Source organism: Peromyscus leucopus, chromosome 5, assembly GCF_004664715.2.
Source record: "Peromyscus leucopus breed LL Stock chromosome 5, UCI_PerLeu_2.1, whole genome shotgun sequence".
Lineage (NCBI taxonomy): Eukaryota > Metazoa > Chordata > Mammalia > Rodentia > Cricetidae > Peromyscus > Peromyscus leucopus.
This window is the reverse complement of record NC_051067.1, coordinates 127,196,372-127,223,941: the sequence shown is the minus strand read 5'-3', so window position 1 is coordinate 127,223,941 and position 27,570 is coordinate 127,196,372. Positions and strand designations below refer to the sequence as shown.

The 27,570-nt window shown below is 47.6% G+C and overlaps 1 protein-coding gene across 2 annotated transcripts in view; it reads right to left on the bottom strand.

Annotated features, from left to right (window-relative positions):
- Galnt2 (polypeptide N-acetylgalactosaminyltransferase 2) overlaps nucleotides 1-27,570 on the bottom strand; it is a 132,276-nt gene that overhangs the window by 20,859 nt on the left and 83,847 nt on the right. For both annotated transcript variants that reach the window (XM_028856356.2, XM_028856357.2), the window contains exons 4-6: nucleotides 6,295-6,393; nucleotides 5,992-6,059; nucleotides 5,710-5,775 (exon numbers count right to left, since the gene is read on the bottom strand). In XM_028856356.2, the coding sequence (XP_028712189.1) occupies nucleotides 5,710-5,775; nucleotides 5,992-6,059; nucleotides 6,295-6,393 (233 nt within the window). The remainder of the gene's footprint in view (nucleotides 1-5,709; nucleotides 5,776-5,991; nucleotides 6,060-6,294; nucleotides 6,394-27,570) is intronic.

The following is a 27,570-nucleotide window of genomic DNA, read 5'->3' as shown; positions in this document are numbered from 1 at the left end:
CTTATTGTGGTGGTTTGAATAGGAATGGTCCCCAGAGACTCATGGGTTGGAATGCTTGGCCCATAGGGAGTGGCACTATTAGGTGGTGTGGCCTTGTTGGAGTAAGGGTGTCACTGTGGGGGTGGGCTTTGAGGTCTCATGCTCAAGCTGTGCCCAGTGTGGGACATAGTCTCCTTCTGCTGCCTGCAGATCAAGATGTAGAACTTAGTTCCTTCTCCAGTACCATGTCTGCATGTTGTCATGTCCTGCCATGATGATAATGAACTAAACCTCTGAAACTGTAAACTAGCCTCAATTAAATGTTTTCCTTTATAAGAGTTGCAGTGGAAATGTTGTCTCTTCACAGCAGTTGAAACACTAAGACATTAACTGCATGTTACATCAGGGAAAAAGATAAGATTTCCAACTCCAAGCCATATGAACCCTCGCTCAGGAAATGGTTACAACTGTGGAGCTGTTTGAAAGGGCTTCCAAGAAGTCACTCAGGTTAGAAACTTGGGGAGATTCAATGCTTGAAAGTGGGAGTCGCAGAGTGAGACCAGGTCTGCATGGGCTTGCCCTCACTTCCCAGAGTCCCCTCCCACCTGTTGCAATACAGTTCTTCCAGCTTCAGGTGTCAGGGGACCAAGTGCAGGACTTCTGGAATGGCTGGAAAGGAAAACAAGAAAGCCCCAAATCTGGTGAGAAGCCCCTGACACCTGTCGCTGACTCTTGGCTCAGGTAGCCACAGGAGCAGAGCAGCTGGAGAAGAGCAGTGGCCAGAGGAGCTGAGGCCTCAGCTGCTCTCTCCAGTGGACACAGGCTTTGGAATGTGAGTCTTGCCGAGTAAACAATGTTTGGGAAAAACCTCTGCCCTCCTACAGAAATTATAGAAGGATCACATTTAGAATACAATTGTTTTGTGAATTAGGGATCTACTCAAAATGCACCTGTCTGAACAGAAAGTACAGAGAAGCACCTACATCATGTGTAAACCCAAGGTCTTCAGCCAGTGTAGGACTTGGCTATTAAGCTCACCCGCACCCTTCCAAAGCTCCCATGTTGAAGCCTTGGTCCCCAGTTGTGGTGCTGAGGGGTGAGTGGGCTGTAAGGCTGCCAGTCTTATCAGTGAATAACTCATCCATGTCAAACTCATCATGTGGTGGCACTATGGGAGATGGAGGGAAGTAGGTGGGGCCCGGCTGGAGGAACTGGGTCACTACAAGGGTACGTCTTCCCAGACCCTTCCCTGCTTTCTGGTTGAGCAGAGATGAGCAACCCCGCTCCACCACAGTCTTCTGCACTGTGGTACTGGCCTGACCTCAGGCCCGAGTGACAGGACCAAGTGACATGGGTTGAAAGCCTGAGCCCTAAGCCCAAATCACCTTTTCTCCCTTTACGTTTCTTTTTTAGGGATTTTGTCTCAGAAGTGAAGAACACAGCTGGTGATTGCATTTCCCTGAATATCAAAGGCTAATATTCTATGGAGAAAAATGAAATGACTCAGAATATCTACAGTACATCATTCAGAACATTCATCACACAGTGAGACATCAGTAGACAAGAGAAGGAATAAGAGAATGTGTACCACACCCAAGAGGGGGAAAACAAGCTTCGACTGAAAGTCACCCTGAGATGACTCAGATGTTGGAATTAAAAGATGAAGATTTAAAAATGGCTATTACTATGTTCAAGAGCTCATGGGAAATGATGGCTTTAATGAGTGAACAGGTAGGAAATCTCAGAAGAGAAATAGAAACTGTAAGAAGAGTTAACTGGGTATTCCAAAAATGAAATTATCTCCAATGAGAACTCACTGGGTGATCTTCAAGGCAGAGCTGGCAGAAGGACCAGGGAACTTGAAGACAGTCAACAGAAATACATTGCCCAGACAGAAATGAAGACAGAAACAGGAGGAGCAAAAAGCTTAAGTGATCATGAGAGCATGGGATGTAGTTAGATGCAGCCGGAGTCCAAGAGCGACGCCAGATTTGCACCTGAGGACGTGATGGCCAATCCTTCTCTAAATCTGTGGAAAATAGCAACTTACATAGTCTAGAGGATTTTGGCAGACCTGAAGCAGGAGAGACATAAAGAAAATGAGGGCTAGGTGGAGACACCAATAAAGACTCAGGAGGGTAGCAGGTGCCAACGACCTGTCACATGCAAGGGATGACAATATGTATTATGACAACGTTCTGAAAAATGGCTCAGGTTAAAAGTACTCTCTGTTCTTTCAGAAGACTGAGGTTCAGTTCCCAGCACCCGTGTCAGGTAGCTTTCAATCATATGCAGGCAGCTCCAGCTCTAGGGAATCTGGTGTTCTCTTCTGGCCTCTGAAGGTAGGTACACACGTACACACACACACACACACACACACACACACACACACACACACACACACACGAAGAAAGAAGTAGACAAATAGAAGACAGAGGCAGACCCTGCAACAACATTTTAAAGAGCTGAGAGAGGAACTCACAATCAAGTCAGAACTCTCAGCTGAGAAAACACCCTGTAATAACACAGGAGAAAGAGTCTTCCAATAGAGAAGCTGATGGAGAGTCCTCGAAGGACGTGTCTGGGCTGAAGAAGTGTGAACATGTAAAGGGAGCAGCAGACTTGTGGCAGAGTCTCCCAGTCCAGCTCTCTACTCTTTAATTTCTCCACAGTACCTGAGGGTTTGAGGTGAGATCTCTAACCTTGCATTAGGGTTTACAACTCACTAGAGGAGAGGTCGCAGCATTGGTACATAGGATGGGGGGGACGACTAGGCTCAGGGCTTACGGACGGTGGTACCAACTTCAAGCTTACTATTGTGAGCTGAATCTGTTTCCTTGGAGGAGCTACAGACTTGGCTCCTTGGGACCACATTCTCTGCTACTAATTAACTGTCATCTGTGCCATGGTTCACATGTGGGGCTTGAGATCGGTGTGCACACACAGCTTTGTCATGCACCTGAACTTCATGTGCTTTTCTGCTCAGCTGCCACACATGCTGCTGTCCCACACAGGCCATGATCTGGCTTCCCACATCTCACCACTGCAAACAGTACAGCTCTTCCCAAATTAGCTAAAATGACGCGAGGGCTAACATTTAGACACTGTTCTGAGTGCTGAGTGGACTGAAGTGATTTATCAGTTATTCTTTCTTCCCCTTCCATCCCTACTCTTCCTGCTTCTTTTCTGACCCCTTGTTGACCTCCCTTTCTAGGTGGGAGAGTGAGGCAAAAACTGAGTTGGAAACCAGTTATCTGGTAGGCTGTTTGGGGAAGAATTGGGGATCAGATGCTCTTTGGTTTACTCCAGGCTGGAGGGACTGACTTGAGTCATGCAGCAGAGCTGTTGAGGGTGAGGAGGACTTCACTGTCTGTGTGGGATGGGCTGGTAGCAGTGGCCTCAGCCACTGCACTGATGTGAGTCCAGGGAGCCTTCTGTTACTGGTCTCTGTGCCTTTCTCAGGGGATTCTTTCTTCCTTAGGCTATTCTTTGGCCCCAACTGAAGACTGTCCTTCTCTACAGAGCCTCATTTCCTTTGTGTCTGTTGAATGAGCATTTTCTGACTGATGTCACTGTGCACTGAGACCACCCCCACATGCACTTACTAATGTGCTGCCCTGCAATTTCAAGCAGGCTGTATTCTAATTTCACATTCATATTTATTTCCAAAATTAAAATGCAAGCAGCCCAAAGGCAGGAATAAAAGCCTTCACACTTATCTTTGTGCCTTCTAGTGTCTAGCATAGTGTAAAGCACATATTGAATGTTTAATAAATGCATGACTTTTTTTTTTTTTTAAAGATTCTGGGGTCTGGATAGATGACACAGTAGTTAAGAGCACTTGCTGCTCTTCCAGAGGATCTGAGTTGGTTTCCAGCACCCACCTCAGGCAGCTCATAACCTTCTGTAACTCCAGCTCTGGGGAACCAGATACCTTCTTCACCTGCACACATGTGACATTACCCACACACAGACACACATAAATCGCTGTTTTTCCAGAAGACCTGGGTTTGGTTTGCAGCACCCACATGGTGGTTCACAACTGTCTGTAAGTCCAGCTGCAGGGATCTGACACCCTCCTCTGGCACCAAGCTCACATGTGGTGCATAGATATACATGTGGGAAAACATCTATAAACATAAAGTCAAAAACAACAAACCCTTGTAAGAACACCTTCCTGTCTTGACTGGAGCTGCGTATGGGGACCTGGAAGAGAAAGTCTGCACTGACTAGGGATTCAAATGCCACTCCTGCGTCCTTGTCAGCCTCCTAGAGGGGAGTGGCAAACGCCATCACTCTGACTACTGGAAACTGGAAGAGGACTAGCTCAAAACAGTCACACACCTGAGTCTCACTGAGACGCTTCCAGACTCTGCAGTGGGAAGGCAGTCTTTTCCATCACTGCCCACACAGAGGAGACTGACAGCCGGTGAAGAGCTGGCATTTGTGAAACCACATCAACATGAAATGACAGCTCTCTCCCCCTGTTCGGGACGGTTCTCCCTCAGCGGGCTGTCAAACTTGGATTTGTGATTATATCACATGCCTGGAACATGGAGACACTGTACTCCTTAGAACTAAGTCTTAATGCTTTTTCTAAACCTTTGCAGTCAAGGGACTGATGGGACTTGTCGGCTGTGAGTGAAAGACAGCAGCCAATTTTCCCAATGTGTAAATACAAACGTGGTTTGAAAATTTGGCCTTACATATCAACAGTTCCGATTAGTTAAGCTGTGACTGTTCTTGCATCTGCTGGGACAGGGCTCTGGTGGAGGGAGAGAAACAGACAACTGCTGTTCCCCTGAGTAGTTCCACTGGGCCAGGAGAGATGGGAACAAGAATCCCCGAGGAAGCTGTATCTGTGTGGAAGGCCCTGCGGACTGCCCGACTGACTAGAACTTCATAGAAAGTTTGAATGTTGCAGATCACAAGCCAAAATTATCTTGGCTCCTCTTGTTTTTATTAAATTTTAATTTCACGTGCATGGGCATTTTTGTCTGCATGTATGTATATCTGTGTACCATATGCACAGACAGCTGTGAGCAGCCATTGTGGGTGCTGGGGCTCGAACCTGGGTCCTCTGGAAGAGCAGCCAGTGCTCTTAACTGTGGAGCCATCTCTCCAGCCCCCCTGGCCTGTCTGCTCGTACCAAGGTGACAAAGCATCCTGGTGACTGCAGATTTTCAGGAGGTCACTACATGCCAACCTCAAAGCCAAGAATATCATCAGAGACTCTGTCCCCGCTGCTCGGCTGTCACTTGTCTAATTAATGTCCCCACCCATATACTTTGTAAGCACCCTGACTTGTGACTAAGCTCCCGACAGCTCCTCCACAGCAGATGTCATTCAGAACAGTCTGACTCCTCTGGAGCAAGAGTGGTGGATGGCACTAACACCGGAGTCAATCTTGACTGTCGACTTGACAGGACTTAGGAGTCACCACACGTGTCTGACGGGACTCTTCTAAGATCAGGTCAAAAGTGGGTGGCCTGCTCCCATGGGCTGGGTCCTGGCTGCATATGGAGAAAGTGGGCTGAGCACCAGTCCTCATTTCTGTCTGCTTGCTGTGGCCCACTGTGACCAGCTGCTGCCCCTGCCTGCCATCACGATGGACTGCACCTTGGGAACTAGGGGCCCAAACAAACCCTTCCTTCCTTAAATTGCATCTGTCACACCAATGAGAAAAATACACACCATCTCCAAAGTGCTGCAAGAAAGGGACTCTCTTACCTTCCCGTCGGTCGTTTCTCAGGACCCTCACTTTCTCAATTTTCCCCAACAGGGCCCCGTCCTCAGCTAAGGAGAGAAAAGAGGCAGAGAATGGTGAACCCTGAGTCTACACAGGGCTCTAGGCTGGAGGCCACATACTCAGTCACCTTTTCCCTGGGGCCTCTGGAGGGCATCTCTTCCCTGCACCAAGCGCCTGCTCCGTGCTATACTGCATTAGGTCACTCCTCCCAGACACCCCCAAACCAGGAAGGCTGACACCAGGCATAAGGCTGTGAAACTCACGGTCATTGCTGTAGTCGTCCACCAGGATTATCTCCTTGATGAGATGCGGTGGACTCCTCTTAAGGACACTGAGGACAGACAAAGGGACAGAGGGACAGAGCCTTGTAAGGGCAGAGCTCTGCTCGAAGCTGCCTCTCTCTTGTGGTCCCCAGCCTTGGCTAGAGGAGCCAATAGCTACCCCATACCCCATGCTTGGCAGCTGGATGGCCTTGTCTGTAGCCCCTGCTGTCTGTGCCCGAGAAGCAGCTGTTTTAGGTACCTCCACCCTTCCTGTGAGATACAGGAGCTATCTATTGGCCTCACCTGACCACCGTCCGCAGCAAGGCTGATCTGGCTTCATTGTGAAATGTGATTACCACGCTGGTGGCTGGCAGGTCCACCCGCCACTGCTTCCGCTGACACCTGAGGAAAAAGAAAGACTATCCTGTGGACAAAGGACACAACCAGCTGGGATCATCCCTGACTGACAAGTAGAGTGGGCTGCCAAGACCAAAAGACTGTGGCCAGCCCATCAGCTGTGGGAGGTTCTGGCAGAGATGGGACATATGGAAAGGAAGATACAACCAGATTCTGCTTACAGACAAGGGAGTTCTGCAAGCTGTATGAAGTGGAAGCAGGTTTCTAACATGCAAATCGTGTGTTCTAAAGCAGTGAAATCCTCCCACACTCAGGCAGACTCACCTCAGCCACACACACACGCCTGCCTCAGTTCTCAGCAGTTGTTTGTAGGGACTGGTGCCATTGTTTTCTCTCCACTGTGCTTGCTCTGTAACCGGCGTGGGCTGCCTGGGGGACTGGCTCCCCAGTCACAACCCACTGACTGCTGTCCTCCACAAGGTCTGCCAGCTTCCACGTAACCTGGCGACTGTGTTCATGGAATCAGCACTAGCAGGTGGGCAGGCACATTAGACTACCTGAAGCCCAAGGCCATAAGGACCTAGGCTGGCAAAGATGCCAGGGGGCACAGGACCTTTGTTCGACTCTGTGGATGCCTCACATGTAAAGACCAGTTTTAAAGAGACCCCTTCTGGGCCTTGGCTGAAACATTCAAGTATCACACGGTCCAAGTACCCAGCACGATAGGATCCAGCTCAGCAGAACCCATGTGAGGACTCCTTGCAGGCAAGTCTGGGGATGCCAGCACAGAGCAGTGTCCCAGTCTCTACACGGCCCTCTAGGGAGGGTGGAGGACTTGTCAGAGCCCCAGGAAACTGTCAGCCGTGTCTGGGTGCAGCCAGAGTCCTGAGTCGCCAACGGTGATGCCACTGACTCCAGAGTGGGAGGGTTGAGAGGGTGTGCTGAACTGAGGAGGGAACTGTGAACCCCAAGGGGATCCAGTCTCTGCCCCAGGCTCCTCCATGGCCCTACACACTGAAGACTCAGTTTATCTGGCAGCTTCATCATCGGTCCCAATTAGTATCTATCTTGAATGAGAATAAGTGGGAGAAGGAGATGGACTTGGAAGAACCCTGGAGCTCAGTCATGGTTCAACATTCAACCACTGAGCAACGAGGTGGATGCTAGAGTGGCAGCTGCCGACAGCGGCACAGACGTTGAGAGGGCAAGCGCCAGGGCACATGTGCTCCCCTAGGACTGACAAAATGAGCTCAGACCCACAGACTTGAGCACAAGCAAGAAAAGCAGCGCAATTAGAAGGCAATTAGGCTAGGATTGCAGAAGGGGCGTCTTTGGTTAATTTTAGTCATTAGAGTAAGTTCCTTTTAATTAATCACCAAAAAAATGTGCAGCAGCTGTTTGGGGGGCTAGGGGAACGAATTCTACAGTTAGTATCTGGCCTCACTGTAAATGAGCCTTCATGGACAAGCAAACTGATAAAAATGAGCAGAAAGTTGTATTAAAGATTCTGCAAAGCTTCAACTGTAAACAAGTCACTGCATGATGTCACTGTCAAGAAGCCAACCTGTAATGCTCCAGGAGGAGGGCTCCGTGCTTGAGGCGCCTCACCCTCTGCAGCCAAGTCTCCACTTAGACCAGCAGGAATGACTGAGCCAGCAGATCTGGGCTGAGAGACTCAACAGGGCTTATGGGGCTGGGTGGGAATGCGAGAAACACAGGGCAGCATTTTTCATTCTCAAATTGCTGGATTCTAGGTCCATCCAATCATGCCCTATTCTCTCGATTTCCTTCTCTCTGCAGGAGCTCATCTTCCAGGAGCTTTTGGAAGTCTCCTGGGGCTCTGGAAGCATTTCTAGAAGAAGCAGGCTGCTGCTTCACACCATTTTATTAAAGCTCCTCTACATATTCATAAGGCATCGGGTTCTCAGTCTTAGCAATCATGAGGCTTCAGCAGGATCCCATCTTAAGGTAGAGGAGTAACAAGAAGAAACCAAAGGATCTCACACCCCATGGGTTGGAGTGTGTGCATGAATCCAGATAAGTCTCACACTCAACCAAGATGGGGCCCCTGGGGAATCTCTTTAAAAGAGAAAAGCAATGAATTTTGCATTTAAAGAATCTTCTTGGTCCTGTCAGCCAGCCCTTGCCTCTCCAGAGGCAGTGGGAGCCAGGGTGGCAGCTGTTAAGAGTCACCTGCAGCTGGGGTCCCTTTTCCCAGAGCCATACCCCTAGAAGCCTACTCTGGGCCTAGTTCACTTGAGGCTCCAAAGACTTGGTATGACACAGTCATTCTGGAAGCTTCCTGTCCATTAAAATGGCAACTTGACAAACCAGACACATAAAGAGAAAATACACACACACACACACACACACACACACACACACACACACACACGAGCAACACTAAATAGATTCAGCAGGTTGCATTTATATATATTCATAAATAGTAACAATAATAATTAAAGAGAAAGAGGCCATGAATTTGAGCAGGGAGCAGTGGAGAGGCTGGGGGAAACTATATAAACACAGTATACATATATGAATTAAAAAAGTAAACTTAAAAGATTTTTAAAAATCTGTAGTTTAGCTAGAAATAGGTCCAGAAGAATCCTGCTTCTCCAGGACATGACTCTCACCTTTGCAAATACTGGGCCTTTTCCTTTCTCTGCTTCACTTTTCCCAACAGCAAACCAAAGCTACAGCTGACCCTCAGGGACAGACTGAATTCACAGTCTCCATTCGCAGACTGAATGATCTGAATACTGTTGGTCCATTTGTAAAGAGTAATAGACGTCACTGTGACCAGCCCTTGATATGATGGCCTTACTGATCCTGGCACTGTCCATAGGTATCACAAGGGTAAGGCTGAGGACACACAGTGGGAAATTGACCAGAACATGTCACATACCTAAGGTGAGGGTCAAGTCCTGGCTACAAGAAAGTCATCAAGGTGATGAGAGCCCCCAGGTCTTTTGGCAGGCAACATTAACTCATGTGACATCACGACATTCGTTACGTAGCTCATTAGTTAATGTAGAGACCATAACAAACAAGCAGGTCTTCACTCTCCAGTCATGTCTTACCAGTCTGCAGTACTGCCAACTGGTTCAGAATTCTCATATGAAATGGCAGGTGACAATCAACAGTTATCATCCTTCCATGTCCCTTTACACCCCAACCCCCATTGTCAGTGAGGGAACCACTACCCCAGATTTGGTGCTCAGTCATTCCTAGGTGTGTTTTCAATAAATCACATACATAAAAGACATAATACATATTCCTGAACAACACATGGCATCAGGCTGCACAGGCTCAGAGTGATGTAGAGGATACACAGAGGATCACTGCTCGCCTGGGCACATCAGCTTTGCCACACAACCCTGCTGTGCTCAGGCCACACTGTCCCTTCCTATGCTCCATCAGGAATAAGGAAGGAGTGTACCGAGTCATTCCCCTGCAAACCCGAGGTCACACAGCCCCCCAATTCTCACCCCGAAGTGCTGAGACGGCAAATATGCACCACCGTGCCCAGCTCACGGTTTCTATTTCTTGAGAGATTCTGGTAATAACATTTTCCTAGAAAATTACCCATTCCCTTTAAGTTTAAAACTTCTTTGCTTAGAAGTGTACTTGCCATTTTCTTATGCCTTTAGCTGCTCTGGTTATCTCCCAGCAGACGTTATTAAACCATGTGCTCTGTTTTGGCTAACAGCTAGCCGTGGAGAGGTATTTTTAAGATGAAGCTGCACACAGTCCTCCGTGTTGTTTCACTTTTCTGGTGTGCTCACCTTCCTCCCTGCCTCCCCTCCTCCTCTTTCAGGGTTATCCTGCTATCCTGCCACCTCGGGTAGGAACAGACCAGGCTGCCCCATACAAGGAACAAAGTTGACTTGGGTCATTGGTTCCCACCTGGAGACGCGGGGAGTTCTGCTCTGGCCAAGAGGAAGTGAGTGGCGCCCTGGCTCCGTGAAGACAGCGGGGAGGTGTCTGCCTCTATCCTGAGCTGAGGTCTGCTCCTGCAGTCAAGTGGGAAGGTAAAGGGCTGGGAGCCCCGTGGCTGCTCTGACTTCCTCCCCATCCACCCAGCACTCGTATGCACAGGAGTCTCCACAGCACGCTAACAGCCAAAAGTCCTGAAAGTCTGAGGAACTGAAAATAGACCCTCTGCTTCCTAGCTGGCATATGAATGTAGGAAGGGCTGTTCCCACCCTGGCACTGGGACGTCGGCTGTGAGAAGAGCCAATGGCTACTGGAGGCCTGAATCTCCCGTCCTTCTGCTTGCCCACAGAAAATGCTGGATCAGTTCCTCTCAGTCAGGGGAAGACAGCGCTGTCATCTCAGTGGCTGCCATGGCAATTGCTACAATGCTCCCCAAGGGTCCGGAACAGCACTGTCTACCACTGTGTGGCTAGGGCTTTTGCCGAGCCAGAGCTGACCACTGATATGGGGCTGGAAACTTGTTGCCCACTCAGGAGCTAGCACAGGGCACGCAGCTGCTAAGACTACAGACTGCTGACCACCACAAAGCCAAGTTGGCCAGGAGTCACCAGACTTGTGTGCAGAGCTTAGTACAATGCGGGTGCCTGGCTTGGTATTGTCCATGACCTGAACAAGCAGGCCAGGCAAAAAAAAAAAAAAAGAAAAAAAAAAAAACCAAACACCTGGGCTATGCTGGAGCAGCTGTCCTTAGGTTCGTTTTTAAAATACTTATTTTGTGAGCTCTCATATACACATGTACTTGTGTTAAGCCTATTTCCCACATACCCTCTTTCTTCCCAAGAGTCTCCTTTGTTTCAACCTAAACAGTTTCATTTCTACTTTTATGTTATACATATATGATTTTATGTATTTATCTAAAGTCTAGGATCCGCAAATGAGAGAAAAACATGACATCTTTCTGAGGTTGGCTTAATTCACTTAATACGATTATCCCATATTGCATCCATTTTCCTACAAATGGCATGACTTTGTTCCTTCTTTATGGCGGAAACAATCCCTGTTTCCCTGTCTTTTCCCACGCTGGTGGCACCTGGGCTGCCATAACCAGAGCCGCAATAAAAGCCAATGTGCAAGTGTCTTATCTGTGTGATCTTGACTTGGATGTCCTCTAGGTAAATCCCCAGGAGAGGTATGGCTGGGTCTTCCGGAAAAGCTAGTCTTTGTTTGTTTGTGCAACCCCCACACTGACTTCCTTTAGAAGCCTGTGGAGAGATGCTACCCTGGTAGCAGTGTTCTGACATCCCTGACCACAGTCAACAGCACACAGAGCAGATCCAGCCACCAGCTTGATGTGCAGCATGGGCATGCTGGAAATGGTCCCACCCATCCCCACCTGGGCCACATGCATGTCTCAAGCTTTTTAATCTGCCTACCAAAATAACACAGGGCAGCTCCATATTTCAAGGTGGTTGCTATGGAATCTTCTAGAAGCCTAGATGAGCAACTGGATAACTTGTGAATTAGAAATGGAAGCAGAAGGGAAAAAAAAAAAAACAGTTAAAAGAACCAAACCTGCTGTTATATAATGTTTGCTTAATCAAACCGCTCTTAGTGACCCTCCCAACAGCAGGGGCAGGATATCCAGCCACCATCTGGCTTCTAGCCAGCCCTAATATCTACTCAGACTGTTCTGAGTCTTTTAACACCAGAAAGCCAAACCCTAAAATATTTAATGACCTTTGCAGGCTGCTCTGAAATTAAGCTTCTTTTAAAGGTCGGGCTGCCAGCAGGTCTGACAAAGCCCTATTCACCCTGGGTTTGTTTGTCTCATGTCACCATGATTAACCTAAGACAGCCTTCTCACGTCCTGGAGCCTGGCACCACACACTGCAAACATAATAAGAGCCAAGTTCAAAACCACAACATTCATCATCTCATGACATAAGACACAGCTTATCTTACTGGCCGCTCTGCCTCTGAAAGCTTCCTACCCTTTGGGTGTACACACACACACACACACACACACACACACACACACACACACACACACACACAGGCCAACAGAGCAGACCAGCCCTGCACACACTCCAGAGTGGATGGCTGGAGAGGTGGTACCCAGTTCACAGAACAGTGTGCACCTGCAGACCCTCAGCTGGTGCACTCAGCAAGCAGAGCTGTGTGAGGGACGGAGTCTCTTCAGGACTATTTACTATCTACACTCTCTACTGTCTCCTGTTTTCCAGACACTAAATTCTAACTGAAATCTTTCAGAAGAGTCAAAGCTATTGGTCACTGAGAAAATCACAGCCTTGGACAGAGCTGTGCCGAGTGCTCCCTTAGCCTCCCCAGGTCTCCCTCCCCAGCAGTGTGCACTTGCTCTTAGGGCTGGAGTCATTTCTCAGAGTCCTTTGCACTCCTTCTTCCTGATGACAGCGACCCCTCCCAGAAGCTCAACTGCAGAGCAGCCAACAGGAACCACAATCCATTCCTCCCCCTTGCTTGACCAGCCGCCTACCTTGGTCCTCAGCTGTAGACGCCCTCTAACTGCAGCTTCCACAGTGTGGGATGGCCCAGTTCTGATGTCCACAGAGCAGCCATGCCTGCATTTGCTCTAGTTCTCTGCTCTCCAGGTGGCTAAGTGCCAGAGCAACCTTCCCGGGGGCTGTCTGGGGAGTGGCTTACTTCCCCTCCTCCGCCTAGCTCCTCCAGGCCAAGTGCCAGCGCCTCATGGCCATGGCAGTTACTCTCCCTACATGGAGCTGAGGGGCAAGATCATGAGTTCTGCCAAGCAGGTGGTCTGGGAACCGCCTGACCATAGATGCCCCCAATGTATTTGGGCATGTTTGGCAAACAGATGAGCTGGCAACTGCAGGCCGTTGTTGGCCCCTCTGTTCTCAAAGATGAAGGACAGACAGGCATTTAATCGTGGGGTGTGTGGAGGTGACCATGAAGCAGGAGGCTGTCAGCATCACACTGTGGACAGGACAGCACCACTGCCCATCTCTTCAAACACAGCCTGTGACCCGCTGAGCTCTCTCAACCCACTCATGGTGAGTGAACAGCATTTCTTTGGAGCCTTGGGGAAGATCAAGCTCCCTTTGATGACAAAATGGCAGGTACAATAACAAATAAGCTGGACCTGGGCTCCTAGACATCAACAGCTGCTGTACTTCAGTTTTCACCCAGGACACTGGGGCCTCTGTGGATCTGCAGGCAGGTGTGCCTGCCCAGCAAGACAGACTCAGCCCTGTCACCCCCCTTCCTGTGGACTTTGATTTGTGAGGGTGAGCCTGTGATCTAAGAAAAGTTCACTTGCTTCTTGGGTCATAAGCAGCCACAGCTGATGTCGGCCCAAGGACTACAGCAGCAAGTCCTGGAGGCTTCTGGGACAGATCAGCTTCCAGATCAGAGAAGAGAGCCACTGAAGAAAAGCCCACTTCTGCCCCTTGGTGGCCATTGAAGAAAAGCCCACTTCTGCCCCTTGGTGGCTGGTCTGGAAACGATCATGATGTATGGAGCTGTGGCAACCTTCTTGCAACCACACAGGCAAAGACGAGGCAGAAAATGGCACCCAGACATGGGGCAAGAATTTCCACCCAAAACCTGAGAAAGCTTAAAAAAAAAAAATGGGTTCTAAAACAGAGCCAAGAGCAGCTTCTTAGTTGTGTCTCTCAGGAAAGCTGTGATACAGAGACATGGAGGCCTGTGGGCTTGAGCTACAGTATGGCAGGTTCACGGCTTATGGGCTTGAACCAAGCAGCATGGTGGATTCCTGCCATGGTACACAGAGGCATCTCCAAGCCACACAGTACACTGCATGGTGGATTTAGCTTTTGCTAGTAGTAGTAGTAGTAGTAGTAGTAGTAGTAGTAGTAGTAGTAGTAGTAGTAATAAAGAGGTTTCTGGGCTACACACTGCCTTAATGGAGGCATAGACCCACTGTTGCCGAGAGTTGGTGGTACACATGGCTCCCAGACCCACAGCTGACAGTAAACATACCACCACCATGTTGGAAAACTGAGGTGAGTGGAGCCAGCAGCCAAAGCTGCCATTTCAGTCCTAGCAATGCTGTAGTTTAAAGCAATAGACTCACAATAAGGCAGATTCAGATGGAACAAGACTTTAAATGGTTTATAGTGTGTGTAAAAATGTATGTAGGCTTGGAAGAGAGAAGAAAATGAATATAGACAGCTATATAAAGAAATAGAAAGTTTTAAAAAATAAAGTCTTTAAAGAGATAGTAAAAATAATATAAAAATAAGCCATGTAAAGATGGAAATCACACAGAGTCTGGATTATATTGTCTTTGTGATTTTAACTGCAGAGAGACATTTGATTGTAAAAGCTGCTGAGTTAAATCAATATGTATATTTTAAAGGTATCTCAATTTCAGAATTTATGTCTAAGAATACATTGCTTTAGAAAGGAGGTTCTGCTTTTGTTTCCACAGAAGATGAGAACCTGTGGATTGCTTCCAGGCTAATATGTTTTGACCAGCCAAGACCCCTTGGAAGGTCTCCAATGACAGCATGGCCCAGATGATCCAACATCCAGAATGGTTTCAAGACAATTGGCTCAGACAATGCAGCCTCACGGATTATTCTAGTCAGGACTTGACCATAATTCTTAATTTTCTTTGCATCCCCATAAGAATACAGTGCCCTCTATCAGCAGGAAGTAGCCTAGAAAACTACACCCACATTCCCAAAAGGTGGATTATGGATGTTTGTCTTTGTTTAGATTGTTGGTTGCAAATTGTTATTGGTCATAGTCAATCTCTTTCTAGAAGAAGAAAAAGGAATATGATCTAGAAATGTAGGTAGGATATAGATAGGATAAAAGGGTAGATTATTGAATCTACTTTTAAAGAGCAACAACTTATTTGAAATGTTTTACATTGCTATGGATTTTAATTTACTGATAAAAATTTAAAGTTAATTTTGTTATACTGTATGTATATTTCTACTCTTGTTTAAGGTGTTATTTAAGTCATTTAAACTATAATGGATAATTATGAAATACAGATTAATAATTAGTCATTTATGATAATCACACTTGTCATATTAAGTTTTCTAGGTATACATAGATATATTTCAGTTAGGTAGGTAATATTCAAACACTTCAAAGACCTACAGAATATGGCATTTAAAATGTTTTAAAAACTTAAGACTTTTCTGAACAATGAGACACATCTACTCCTGGCAGCACCAAACACTTCAAGGAAGATGATGGGCATTGAAGAAGCTCATTATGGAGTTTGCTTTCTTTGTGGCAAAAGTTAGCCACTGGGCAAAAAAGTGCCCTTGCATTGACTGATTGACAGTATGTTATATAAACTGGACATTCAGGACCCATAGGAAGGTGACCAATGAACTCTGCAAGACGAGATGGTCCTGCAGGTTCCTGCTTCACAGAGAAGACTGCCAGATATTCAACAGTACACATGGAGAAGTGACTAAAAAACTCTAGGCCTAAAGGCTGAAGATGGATGCCCCAACATTGCAGAGGAACTCTGGATGACTGTCCAGGCAGCCAGCTATCTCTGTCATTCCAGATTTTTTGAAGTTGCTTACAATGCACTTCTTATTTACTTAGGTAATATTGTATCCTTCTGGAGTCTTTGATGTAGTTGAAGACTAGATAGTTATAATTTTCCTTGGTTATGATAAAAGGTAAATTAGATATGAAACTTTAGACTCACAAATATAGGATAGACAGAATATTTTCTTTAATTTTGCCAAATACAAATAGACTATAAGAGCTAGTCAGTAATAAGCCTGAGCAAATGGCCAAGCAGTTATAATTAATATTAAGCCTCTGTGTGATTCTTTTATAAAAGGCTGTGGGACTGTGGGTGAGAGATTTATCCCAACCACGGGCCAGGCGCGACACAGAAAAACTTCCGACTACACAGAAAATCAAAAGCTTGAGACAGGGCTGAGAAAAGTTAAAGCATTCCCAGCCCAAGACACAGTCTCTGTCATTCACTTCCAGATTCCTCACTCAACGGGGCAATAAAGTGTCTTTTTTTGCATCAAGGATCCCCATACCATAAATGCCTGCCATGGGGATGGCTTCAGGCTTCCCTGACAGTGTTCACTAGGGAACAATGACACAGTATTACCAGGCACACCCTACATTCAAGGAAAACCACAGCTTCCTTGAATCTATCCTACATATTGTGAACTTAGTGTTTCCATGACGCAATGCAAAGCCATCCTCAGAAAAGCGAAGGCTCCTAAAGCATTATCAGTGATATAATGAGCAGCCAACAAAACCGCATGAAGCTCCAGCCTAATCCAGACAGAGAACCTGGGGCACAAGCCAGGGAGATGGCTCAGGTAAAGGCACTATCACCAAGCCTGAAACTGGAGTTCAATTCCTGGGACCCATAGAGTGAAGGAGAGAACCAAGTCCTGCAAGTTGCCCTCTGATTTCTACATGTGCATTATCACGTGCATGCACACACACATACAAATAAAAAATTAAAAAATTGACAGATGTAATAAAGTTGGAGTATACAATAGAAAGAAACATAAAACTACCTCACACCAGTACAGTCTATGTGTGTACAAATAACTGTGCAAATACACATTTAAATTACGTGTGCGTACAGTGTCCTCAGGTCAGGAGAGAGCATCAGATCCCCTGGAGCTAGAGTTACAGGCCTTTGTGAGGCACCTGATGTGGATTCTGGGAACTGAACTCAGGTCCTCTGCAAGAGACATATGTGGAATCTCTCCATTTCCCCAAATACAAATCTCTTAAAAGATGATTACAGGGAGCTGGAGAGGTGTCTTAGTGACTATGAGCACTGGCTGCTGTCCCAGATGACTAGGGTTCAATTCTCAGCACCCACACTGTGGTTCACAATCCACAGCACCCATAGCTCCAGTTCCAGGGTATCTGAATGCTGGGCCTCCAGCAGCATTGCTCTCAGAGTGGTGCACAGACATACATGCACTCAAAACACCCATACACAGAAGAAAAGGCCACAGACAATTTTAAGATCATTACAATAATCTATCTAATCCCAGATATCAAACAAAACAAAAAGGAGATGGGACAGAGAAAAGCTTATGTGCTCCTCATTAAGAACAGGCACAGTTTTATTCTCAGTATTAAACCAATACTTGTCTAATTACTACTTTTGCTTAAAGTGTCAACTACCTGAGTTATAAGTAGGAAAAAAAACTCTGTTAACCAATTGGAGGGGAAAAGAAAGCGAAGAGCAGAGAGTCAAGCAGCATCTGCACTGAGAAGGGGACTGACCTGGCAGGAAAACATGGAGGGGCAGACCCACGGTATCTAGGAGGAGGAGGAGGCCAGGCGCATGCGTGTCCTGCCCACTCTTCCATGATGGCTGCCTTCTGTCACAAGCTGAACCAGCAGCACAAGGCTCTCAGAGGCCAAGCAGCAGCCCCTCTATGCTCTTGACTGGGCCTCCAAAACCATAGGCCAAGTAAACTTTCACCGTCAGAAGTTATCCAGTCTCCGGTACAGGAACAAAAGAAGAATCAAGATACAAATTCAAGGTAAATGGCACTCTGAAATGAAAAACAGCAGAAGACTTAAATACACAGCAAGAACGGCAGGCCTGTGAGGCACACTGCTGTCTCCACCACCAAAAAAGGCTGCAGCACAAGAGTGGGAAGCTTATGGTCTGCCTGGGCTACAGAGTGGGAAATCTAGTGGGCTCTGTTTAAAAATTAAAAGCAAAAATAGGGCTGGGGATGTGGCTCAGTGGTGGCGTGCTTGCCTAGCACGAGCAAGCCCTGGCTCAACCCCCAGTACAGTACAAAAACAAAATAAAGAAAAATAAAGCAGCGTATTAGTGCCACGCAGGCTAAATCATGTGGCAAAATGAAAATGTTACCCAAGGGGTAATTTTATGTTGATAATGATATAACCCATGACTATATCCTTCCCATATGCCAGATTATAACACTGCAGTAGGTTAAACAGATGTTCTTGAAATAAGCAGAACCCGGTGATGATAGAGGGGAGTGTAGACTGACAGAGGATCCAGGTTTCCAGCATGATCAGCCAGGCTGCAGCAGCAGGCACTATTTTGCACTCTGAAACAATTCTGTGTACTTGTTGAACATACCTAGAAAACATGTAGAGGAAGGAGACATGGAGGCTGGGCGTATGGCTCAGTCAGTAAAGTGCTTCCACACAAACATGAAAACTTGAGTTCACTCCCTAGAACCTATGATAAAGCCAGGAGCAGGTAACCCCAGCACTGGAGGAAAGAGGGTGGAGACAGGCAGATAGACGGAGTTCACTAGCCAGCTAGTCTAACCAATTCAATGAATTCCCGGGTAAGTGAGAGACCCTGTCTCAAAAATGAAGTGGAGAGCAGTCAAGGAAGAAACCCTACCTCTGGCCACTACAAGTTGAACACAGGTACATGTGCACCTGCGTGCAAACACAAACGCGCACGCGTACCCACACCTACCCACCCACACACACACACAGTGAGGACATTAAGACATGGCCCCTGCAAGCAAGAATGTTCATGCTATCCCCACCTGCTTAGCTAAAGGTGGGTGATCTCTGATTCTGTTTTCTCACTGACACGAATAATAATAACACTGCAGGAATAATAATGACCATACCTACCTCTAAGGCTGCTGTGGGAACTGAATGAGAAATGTGTGTCAAGCATTTAGTAGAACATCGGGAACAAAGCCCCAACCACAGAGAGCCAGAGATGATGATGCTAAGGCCACCAGTACCCGGCAAGAAAATAACATCACGAAGCAGTAACATCTGCCTCCCAAGTGATAAAATGAGGGAAAATACCAACAACCTAAGTTTAAACTGACAGGAAGGGAAAAAATTCATTTCAATTGTGAAACTGTTGCCCAAACACACACTGGATTAAAAAAGGAAACTCAAAGCAGAGCTCCAGACAAGTGGGAAATAACAATATTTTGGTTATTTTAAAGTAGACTTAAAAATAACTGAAATGATAACACTGCATTTCATAATACAAGGAGAGACTCAGCACTGTGGCAGATAAACACAAAGCCAGCACTCAGCACCCAGCACTCAGCACCCAGCACTCACAGGGTGGGTGTGTGGGAGAAAGCACTAAAAGGCTGGCAGACCAACGCACTGGGGTTATGAATTTCCCCGTGAAGAGGTGAGCAAACATCTGTTCATCCCAAATATGGCATCCACAGCAGACCAAATGTAGGTGGTGAGTTTGGGGTAAATTACAGGAATGTGGGCAGTTTCCTGGAAGCTATACAACTGAAGAGGTCTCCATCCCTTCAACTTTTAACTGCTCATGTATCTTTGCAAGCTCCTCCCAGGGAATATTAAAAGCTTGGATCCTGGCCGGGCGGTGGTGGCGCATGCCTGTAATCCCAGCACTCGGGAGGCAGAGCCAGGTGGATCTCTGTGATTTTGAGGCCAGCCTGGGCTACAGAGTAAGTTCCAGGACATGACCAAAACTACACAGAGAAACTGTCTTGAAAAACAAAAAAAAAAAAGGCCTGATCCTGTGAGGGTCTTAGAGTAATCACAGCTGCTGTGATTTCAGAGGACAGTTCTGCAGAGGGACACACACAACACTAGAATGCATATGCAAAGTAGAGTCTGTGCAGAACCCAGGGGCATGAGCAGGACTTCCCCTTCCACTGTGGGCAAATCTGAGACAAACGGGAGCTTGGTTCTCAATGAGGGAAAGGGAAAGGAAGAGAAGGAGGGCATACTTGTACACATGGTGAGAGACAGAGGTTTCATGGCTGCTAGAGACCCCGGTGTAGGCATGTTTAGCACTGTCAGGAGGGTTTGCAATCTTCTGGGAGGACAAAAACCCCCAGAGCTGTTCAGGTAAAACAGAAAAGTTTACCATATGTCAACTTCTATGGGCAATCCTTTAGAAGTCATCAAAGGATTAGCATGTAAAACAGCTACAGGTTACAGGTGTAGATGACGTTCCCAGGTAGAGTTTAAGAAACAAGCCCTTTGCAAAGAATCTTTTTTTTAAGCACCTAAAGAGATGCATGCCTTTGTCCTGCCTTCATGTCTCAAAGTTTATTACCAATCTTGAAACTGAAGAGGAAGAAGGCAAGGGCATTGGCCCCAGAAAGTCTGAATTAGGAAGCTAACTCAGAGCAGCAGCCTTGATCAGCACAGACAGAATAAACGTTGGGTGGGACCCTGTCAGAACCAAACACCACACTGCCCTTCCAAATGATATCTTCTTTTGAATCAGTGAGCGAAAGACATTATCAAAAAATGTTCACTCCACATAGTCAGCTCTGCAAACAGAAAGGGACATCACAGTCCACCCCAGAGAGCCACTTACATGAGCAGAGCTGTGCGGCCCAAAGCCACACAGAGCAGAAGCTACAGCAACAAGAAGACCCCAGGAACTGCTTCCCACACGAGGCACAGGAGCAGGTGAGCACTGGCTGGCCTGGCAATAGCAACAGGAGCATGGGGACAAGTCTGAGGGACATTCTGAAGAGACTATGAGTACTTTTCAGCTTGCTGATGTGGCTTCCTTTTTGCTTTTTAAAAATACAACAGATGCACCTACTTAAAAAAAATGCTCTCAAAATAATAATTTAAAAAGCAGTCTAAGAAACCAGGAGTATTTAGAGAAAGGAGGACAAGAGGAGGTTGCCACACAAGGCTGTTCTACACAAGATGTAACAGATCCAGCTCATATCTGCCTGAGATAAGGTCCATGGCAAGGGGGGCTGACACATCCTTGTCACCAACATTGTCACTGCCACCATCTTACCCTGATTTCCACGGATTGGCACTGCTAAGCTCAAGCATGAGACAGGGTGTAAAACCTCAGGTGAGGACATGGAGCCTCTGTCTGAGGACACCACTGTGTGCAAGCCTCCAGGGGGCATGCCATGCCAGAGGAACTAGAGTCTTGGGTGGCTGAGGCACTTGCTAATGGTCAGAACAAAGAAACGGGCCATTAGCAGGCAGCCATCAAGGAAGACGTCAACATGACGTCCGTCTGAACCACAGGCTTTCCACCATCCCTTAGAGGAGATGTTGGCTGTTCTGTGCAAACCAGAGAGACCCTATAAAAACTCCCCATCCCTTCTCTTCTCATTACCTAATAAGGACCCAGTTTTCCATTACAACTACATCGTAACAGAAAGGAAAAAAGCCATGGGTGGATAACTCTTATCGTATTTGACAGCAAATTTGATCCAATCCGAATGCAGGAGAAGGGCCTGGAATGCTGGCAAAAGTCCTGCATGCAGAAGCAGTGCAAGCCCCACGTGTCTGCACTGCACCATCTGCCACCTACGCCACACATGTCAGCCCTAAGAGAATGACAAGGTGCATGGGCAGGCCCAGGCACCACTGCTCTTACTGTACATTATTTCACAGGAAATAATGCACCCCTCTACCTCCTGTTCCCTCTACTGGAGCACACAGCATCCAGGGTGTACAGCACCCAGAGAGCAGAAACCAGCTCTCCAGACAGCAAACCCCTATGCCCTGATCTGTGATCCTCTGGAATGGAGGAGAGAGAAATACTTCTACTTCGGGCAAGCACCCAGCATTCTGTGACTGTGGCACAAACGGGCCTAGAAGGGCAGGGCAAGCCAACAGTCTCACAATATGCCTCTGAATCTCATTTCCTTATACCCATGGCATGTGCATATGCATGCATACATTCATGCACACAGTATACATGTATATGCACATACATTCCAGCTTCCTGTGGTTAGCTGGATATAGTTAGGTAAATGGCTGTTATTGTATTAGTCTGAACCTTTTTTTAGACTGAAGTGGGGGTTCTGGGCACTCATGGACTCCATCACCAAAACCCATTATCTTAAGAGCACATGTCTACAATAGAGAATAGACAGGTATCATTCATTAACCAATGTTACTGACTGCTCATCAGCAAAAGATGATGTAATTCTAAAACAACTTTCAAGTGTGGAATGTAGGCCAACTGTCCCAGAAAGGTAAGACCCTTATATTATTTTATATTCCTATACTACATGAAACTTTTCCATTTCAAAAACAAATGAGTTGAGCCTGTTGCTATGTATCTGTAAGCCCAGTTAGGCTGAGGCAGAAGGAACTCAAGCTTAGAGTCTGTCTCAGCTACAGAGTAAGTTCAAAATCAGCCTAGGCAAGTGAGACCCTGTCTCAAAACAAAAAAGTGAAAAGGAAGGCTGGAGATGTGCCCCAGTGAGGAGCATTCACCTCGCATGTGTGAGGTCCTTGGTTCAATTCTGGTACTGCAATCAAACAAACAAACAAACAAACAAACATCCAGTTGCTCCTCTGGTGATGGCGAAGTGAAGGCTCTCTAGTGGGCCACTGGTGGAGGAGAGCTTGTATCGACCTTATTATCAAGCCATCCTGCCGAGTCTGATTTTCCTGCTCCGATCCCCTCGGTAGTAGGCAGGGTCACGGTTTCAAAGGTGTTCCCTCAAACTGTTTTTCTGCTGATCTGCTGCAGAATGAGCCTCATACTCACAAAGCAACACAGCATACCCAGGGTCTGTCCGCGAGGTCAGCTTGGCATGCCACATGAGTCAAGAACAAAGCTTCCCAGAGCACAGTTTGGTCTACTCAAGCTGATTCACACAACACAAGTGGCTGGTCACAGGACAGCAAAAGATCAAGACCTCCACAGTGAGGGGTTCACAAGCCTTTTCATATTTCCACGGATGTCCAAGCTCACTGACAGCACCAAGAGACAGTCACAGCTACAGTGTGACTGCTTTGCAAATAAAAACTAAGGGTCAGAGAGCATCCCCACCTTGGTCTCAGAGTAACAAGTGACAGAGCGACTGACAAAAGTCACATCATCCCTCCCCGTGTCCACGACACTTCTGTTTACTCATTCACTCTCATCAGAAACAGACACTGCCGCTCAGGGTAAGATGTAAGAACCGTTACTTTCAGGCTGGATTAGGATTCCAAATGAAACACTCGGATATTCCTCTGCATTTAGTGACAATAAACTCCTTTGCTCTGAACAAAAGTGCTCGTGGAAAGCAAAGAGGTAGGGATGAGATGTATAAATTGCCTTCAAAATTCTGGAGAGACAGCAGGCAGCCAGATGCACCCAAGAGTGGGAACAGGTAGACAGATGCACCAGAGAGTGGGGCCAGGTGGACAGATGCACCGGAGAGTGGGGCCAGGTGGACAGATGTACTGGAGAGTGGGGACAGGTGGACAGATGCACCAGAGAGTGGGCCAGGTGGACACATGCACCGGAGAGTGGGCCAGGTGGACACATGCACCGGAGAGTGGGGCCAGGTGGACAGATGCACCGGAGAGGGGGCCAGCCCTTTTGTTGCCCCCCTCCCCCCCCGCACCCCCCCCAGCACCCCCCCCCTCCCGCACCTGTGAAACCACCAGGGCAAAATACATCCAACAGAGCAATGACCTTGTGGACAGGAAAACAACTCAAGTTTTGGAGGTACCCTGGGGGCTGGGGAGGCCAGAACTCAAATCAGGACTTGAAAACAAAGGGACTGAAATTAGGGTGGAAATCCTAGGGGCTGCTTCCTGGAAAGAGAAAGACCTGGAAACTTCCAGACCTCTTCCAGTCAATGGAACCCAGCCAGCCCGTGGTTCAGTTCTGCATGGTACGAAGGTGATCTGCCTATCTTAGCTAAGTATATCTTCCTTGGGAGATGGGAACAGCAGGTATAGCCTTCAAATATCTCTACACCTGTTCACTACCAGAATGCAGTGATTCTACGTGGGAATTCAGCAGACAGATTTCAGGCAGACTTAATAATGACAAGCAGGAGTCACTGAGCAGGAAGCAGGCTACACGGAGACAGAGGAATAAAAATAAGAACACAAGAGGGCAGAGGACCAGTGGAAATACCCAACAAGGATGTGATAAGGGACTTAGAGGGAGAGAAGGGGCACACAAGGCTAGTAGAAGGGAGGTTACAGACGCTCATATCCCCTAAACCCTTCAAACCCCCAAACAGCTTAAATAACAAAAAGCAATGTCCACAAGTTGCTATAAATTACTAAAAAGCAAACATGAGAGATATATCTTAAAATCTAACTGTAATCAAAGACAAACTGACCACAAAGAAGAAGTCACAGTTAATGCTCACCAGGAACAGTGGGAGAGTAACAGAATAACTGGAGGGCAAAGACAGATGCAGAAGCAGCAACTGCCGTCCAAGAGCCCTGCACTCTGAACTGGGGCGGTGGGAGCATCTCAAAAATGAAAGTGAAACAGACGTCTTCAGACAAACAGATCAACAGGTCTACAGCCAGTGAACTGGTACCAAGAGGAGCCACTGTGACATGCTTATGGGATACAGATGGACAATGGCCCCGGGCAGGAAGAGGAATGAGGATAGGAACACAAATGTTGGATGAATCTGAAGGGTATTTACAGAAATGAAGGACATTTAAGGTATCCTGAGCAGTTCTGTCTGTCCCATATATACACACCCTTCTCATGGGGTGGGTGGTGTGTGTGCGTGTGTGCGCGTGCGTGCGTGCATGCAGAAAACAATGGGGTGGGGAGGTGTCTGCTCCAGAAGTAACAAATGCTCATTCATCTTGGACTCTGCTAGTTGATCACAATTGAAGCTTTAACTAGACTCACCCAGAATGAGAAGGACACGTGGAAAGGATACAGCAGGCAGGACTTGGAGCACAGTGAGATACTGGCCTTAAACTCAGTTCTCCAGAGCACACATCAAACACGCAAGGACTAAATGCTCCTGCACAAGACAAAGCTTGTCAGAGCAGATGGAACTCCAGAAGTAAATAAGAGGCCACTCTACACACTTCATAGAGAAGGTTCGAGAATGTGCACAGGAAACAAAACGAATAATGGAGAGACTTCATATGACAAGGGTGTCAGCCCACCAGGACGAGCAGGAACTTACCAGCAAATCTCAAACAAAAGCACAGGGATTCAGGCTAAGTGTCCCCAGCCCTGGTCAACCTTAGAAAGTGATGGCTGCTCAGCCATGAGCTGTTTAACTAGCTGCAGAACTGGGGGTGTGGGGGTGGTGGGAGATGTACTCACTGCTATCACAAAGCCCAGGACCCAGGAAGAAAGGAAGGACCAAAGAATAAGAAACCAAATCTGCATTACTGTTTTGGCATCACCTATTTCTGCCCAGCATAACAGATGGAGAAACTGAGCCACATGTGTAGCTAGGCATGTGGGGATAAGCTTTGTAACCCTGCTGAAAATCATGGAGGCGGTGACTCCCTGCAGGTCTTTAGAGAGGCTGGCACAGTCCAAGGGAAACTGCTGCCCAAGCCACACACTGCCACGGCCAGGTCCTTTCTCCAGTGCCTGTCACACCTCAAAGGGTCCAAAGGGGACGGTGCTTAGACAGGAAAGTGGCCAAGAGCAGGCTGTGGCCGGGACATAAAGGGAACCAAAAGGAAGACACACTGATGGATGGCAGGCCCTTCCCTGCTGGCCTGGAGAACCTGAACTGGACAATGATGGCCAACCTTCCTCCAGCTTCTCAGGATCTCTCCATCTGTGCCAGAGAAAAAAGTTTCCCTTGGGAGTGAGTTCAGCTGCCAGCTGTCAATATTCACTGCTTCCTGATTCTGGGTGAATCAGGTCACATGGCAGAGGCCCATGACTAAAGTTAGGACCATAAAGGATTCTGGAGCATGGCAGCAAGGCCGCTGCACCCAGCAACGGAGCACAGAGAGGGCCCTGAAGCTGGGCGCTCAGACTCCTGTGGGCACTTGGTGCTCATGGCATACCGCAGACATATAAATAACCTCATAACCCTTCTGGCTTCCCAGGGACAAGGGCTACTGAGATTCAAGGTGGCACCCTAAAGGTCCCAGTTGCCTACCCTGGCCAAGACCTACTAGTAGTATCTGTCAGCCGTCGGGTACTATGACAAAAGACCCACAGAGTAAGCCCAAAGAGGGAAAGGTTTAGACCCCAGTTCTAGAAGCTTCAGTCCATGGTCACGTGGCCCATCGCTGAGGGTCTGTGGTAAGGGAGAAGCACAGGGTGACAAAGCTGCCCACCTATGGCTGTCGGGAAGCATGGGGGAAGCGGAGGGAAGTGGAGTTACGTGATAGAGTCCACAGGGCCTCACTTTCTTCAACTAAGTCCACTTAGTAAGTTTCCACTCCTCCCCGCAACAGCCCGACAAACGGTGAAGCCATCCACAATCACTACCTGGACAAAGTCAGTCCTCATGGTCCAGTCACTTTCCCAGGTCTCCACCCAGCTCACTGGGGACAACCAAGCCTTTAACACACAAGCCTAATCCAAACCACTCCAGAGAGGGAGAGGGACGGAAAGACACCTAGGCTTACCCACCAAGGCCTAATTCCAGTTTGCTGCCCAGATGAGCTCTGAGTCAGGCCTTGGGGGAACTTAAGTCTCCAGACAGACCTGTCTACCTCACGCCAGTATACACTGAGTGAGAAAACTAACACACATGAGACTGAATACAAGCTGTGAAGGCTTGCCCTGTGCTTCGGCCAAACTCCACCTCACAGGCCATGGGGCCCACAAGACCAACTGCCTAACAACATGAAGCGGGAGCACACAGGTGGGTCCCCCCCAGAAAGGTGACAGCCCTCCAACTAAAAGATGTGAGCTCAGCAGTACACATACGATGTTGCAAGACCAAGCTTAGGGTGCTCTGGTCCCTCAGCTACACTGGGAACCAAATTGCCCTCACCCAGGTCTTTCCTCACAACGGAAAATCATAGGTCCCATAATGACCACCTTGCCAAGGCCTCACTCACTCTGTGCTGGCAGGCTCCTGAGAGCCTTCTCCTGGCATGAGCAGTGTTTATTCTCCAGAGGGACACTGAGAGTCGGGGCTAAGTCTAGACCACAGTTCCAATCCTGGCCGTCCTCTCAGAACATGGCCAACACTGGTGATTCCGAGACAGTAAAGTAAGCCCAGCCAGCAAGCCAAACACCCAACTAAGCTGCAGTGTCCTGCTGGAAGCCAGTGACATCCTCAAGAGAGTGTCATCCCCGAGGGTGTGAGTATGGCCCCTTTGTTCACAGCCAGCCTTGCTGAAAGTGGTTGTTTAAGTCAGAGCTCTCAGAATACCAGAGCTGAGCAACCACACTGTGCAAATTGAGCAACGATGAGACATTCTAGTTGGAAGCCTGCTGGACAAACAGTTAGGTTTGTAACTTGGGCAGCCCCTCATCAGGTGCTCCTCTGGGGCACTCAGCAGGACACCCTAATCTCAGGGCCATCTTTTAGTGCGAGATACAAGTACATTTCAAAGTCCCAACATTTGAAATTCAAGAGAAGAAGAAAAGGAGCAGCC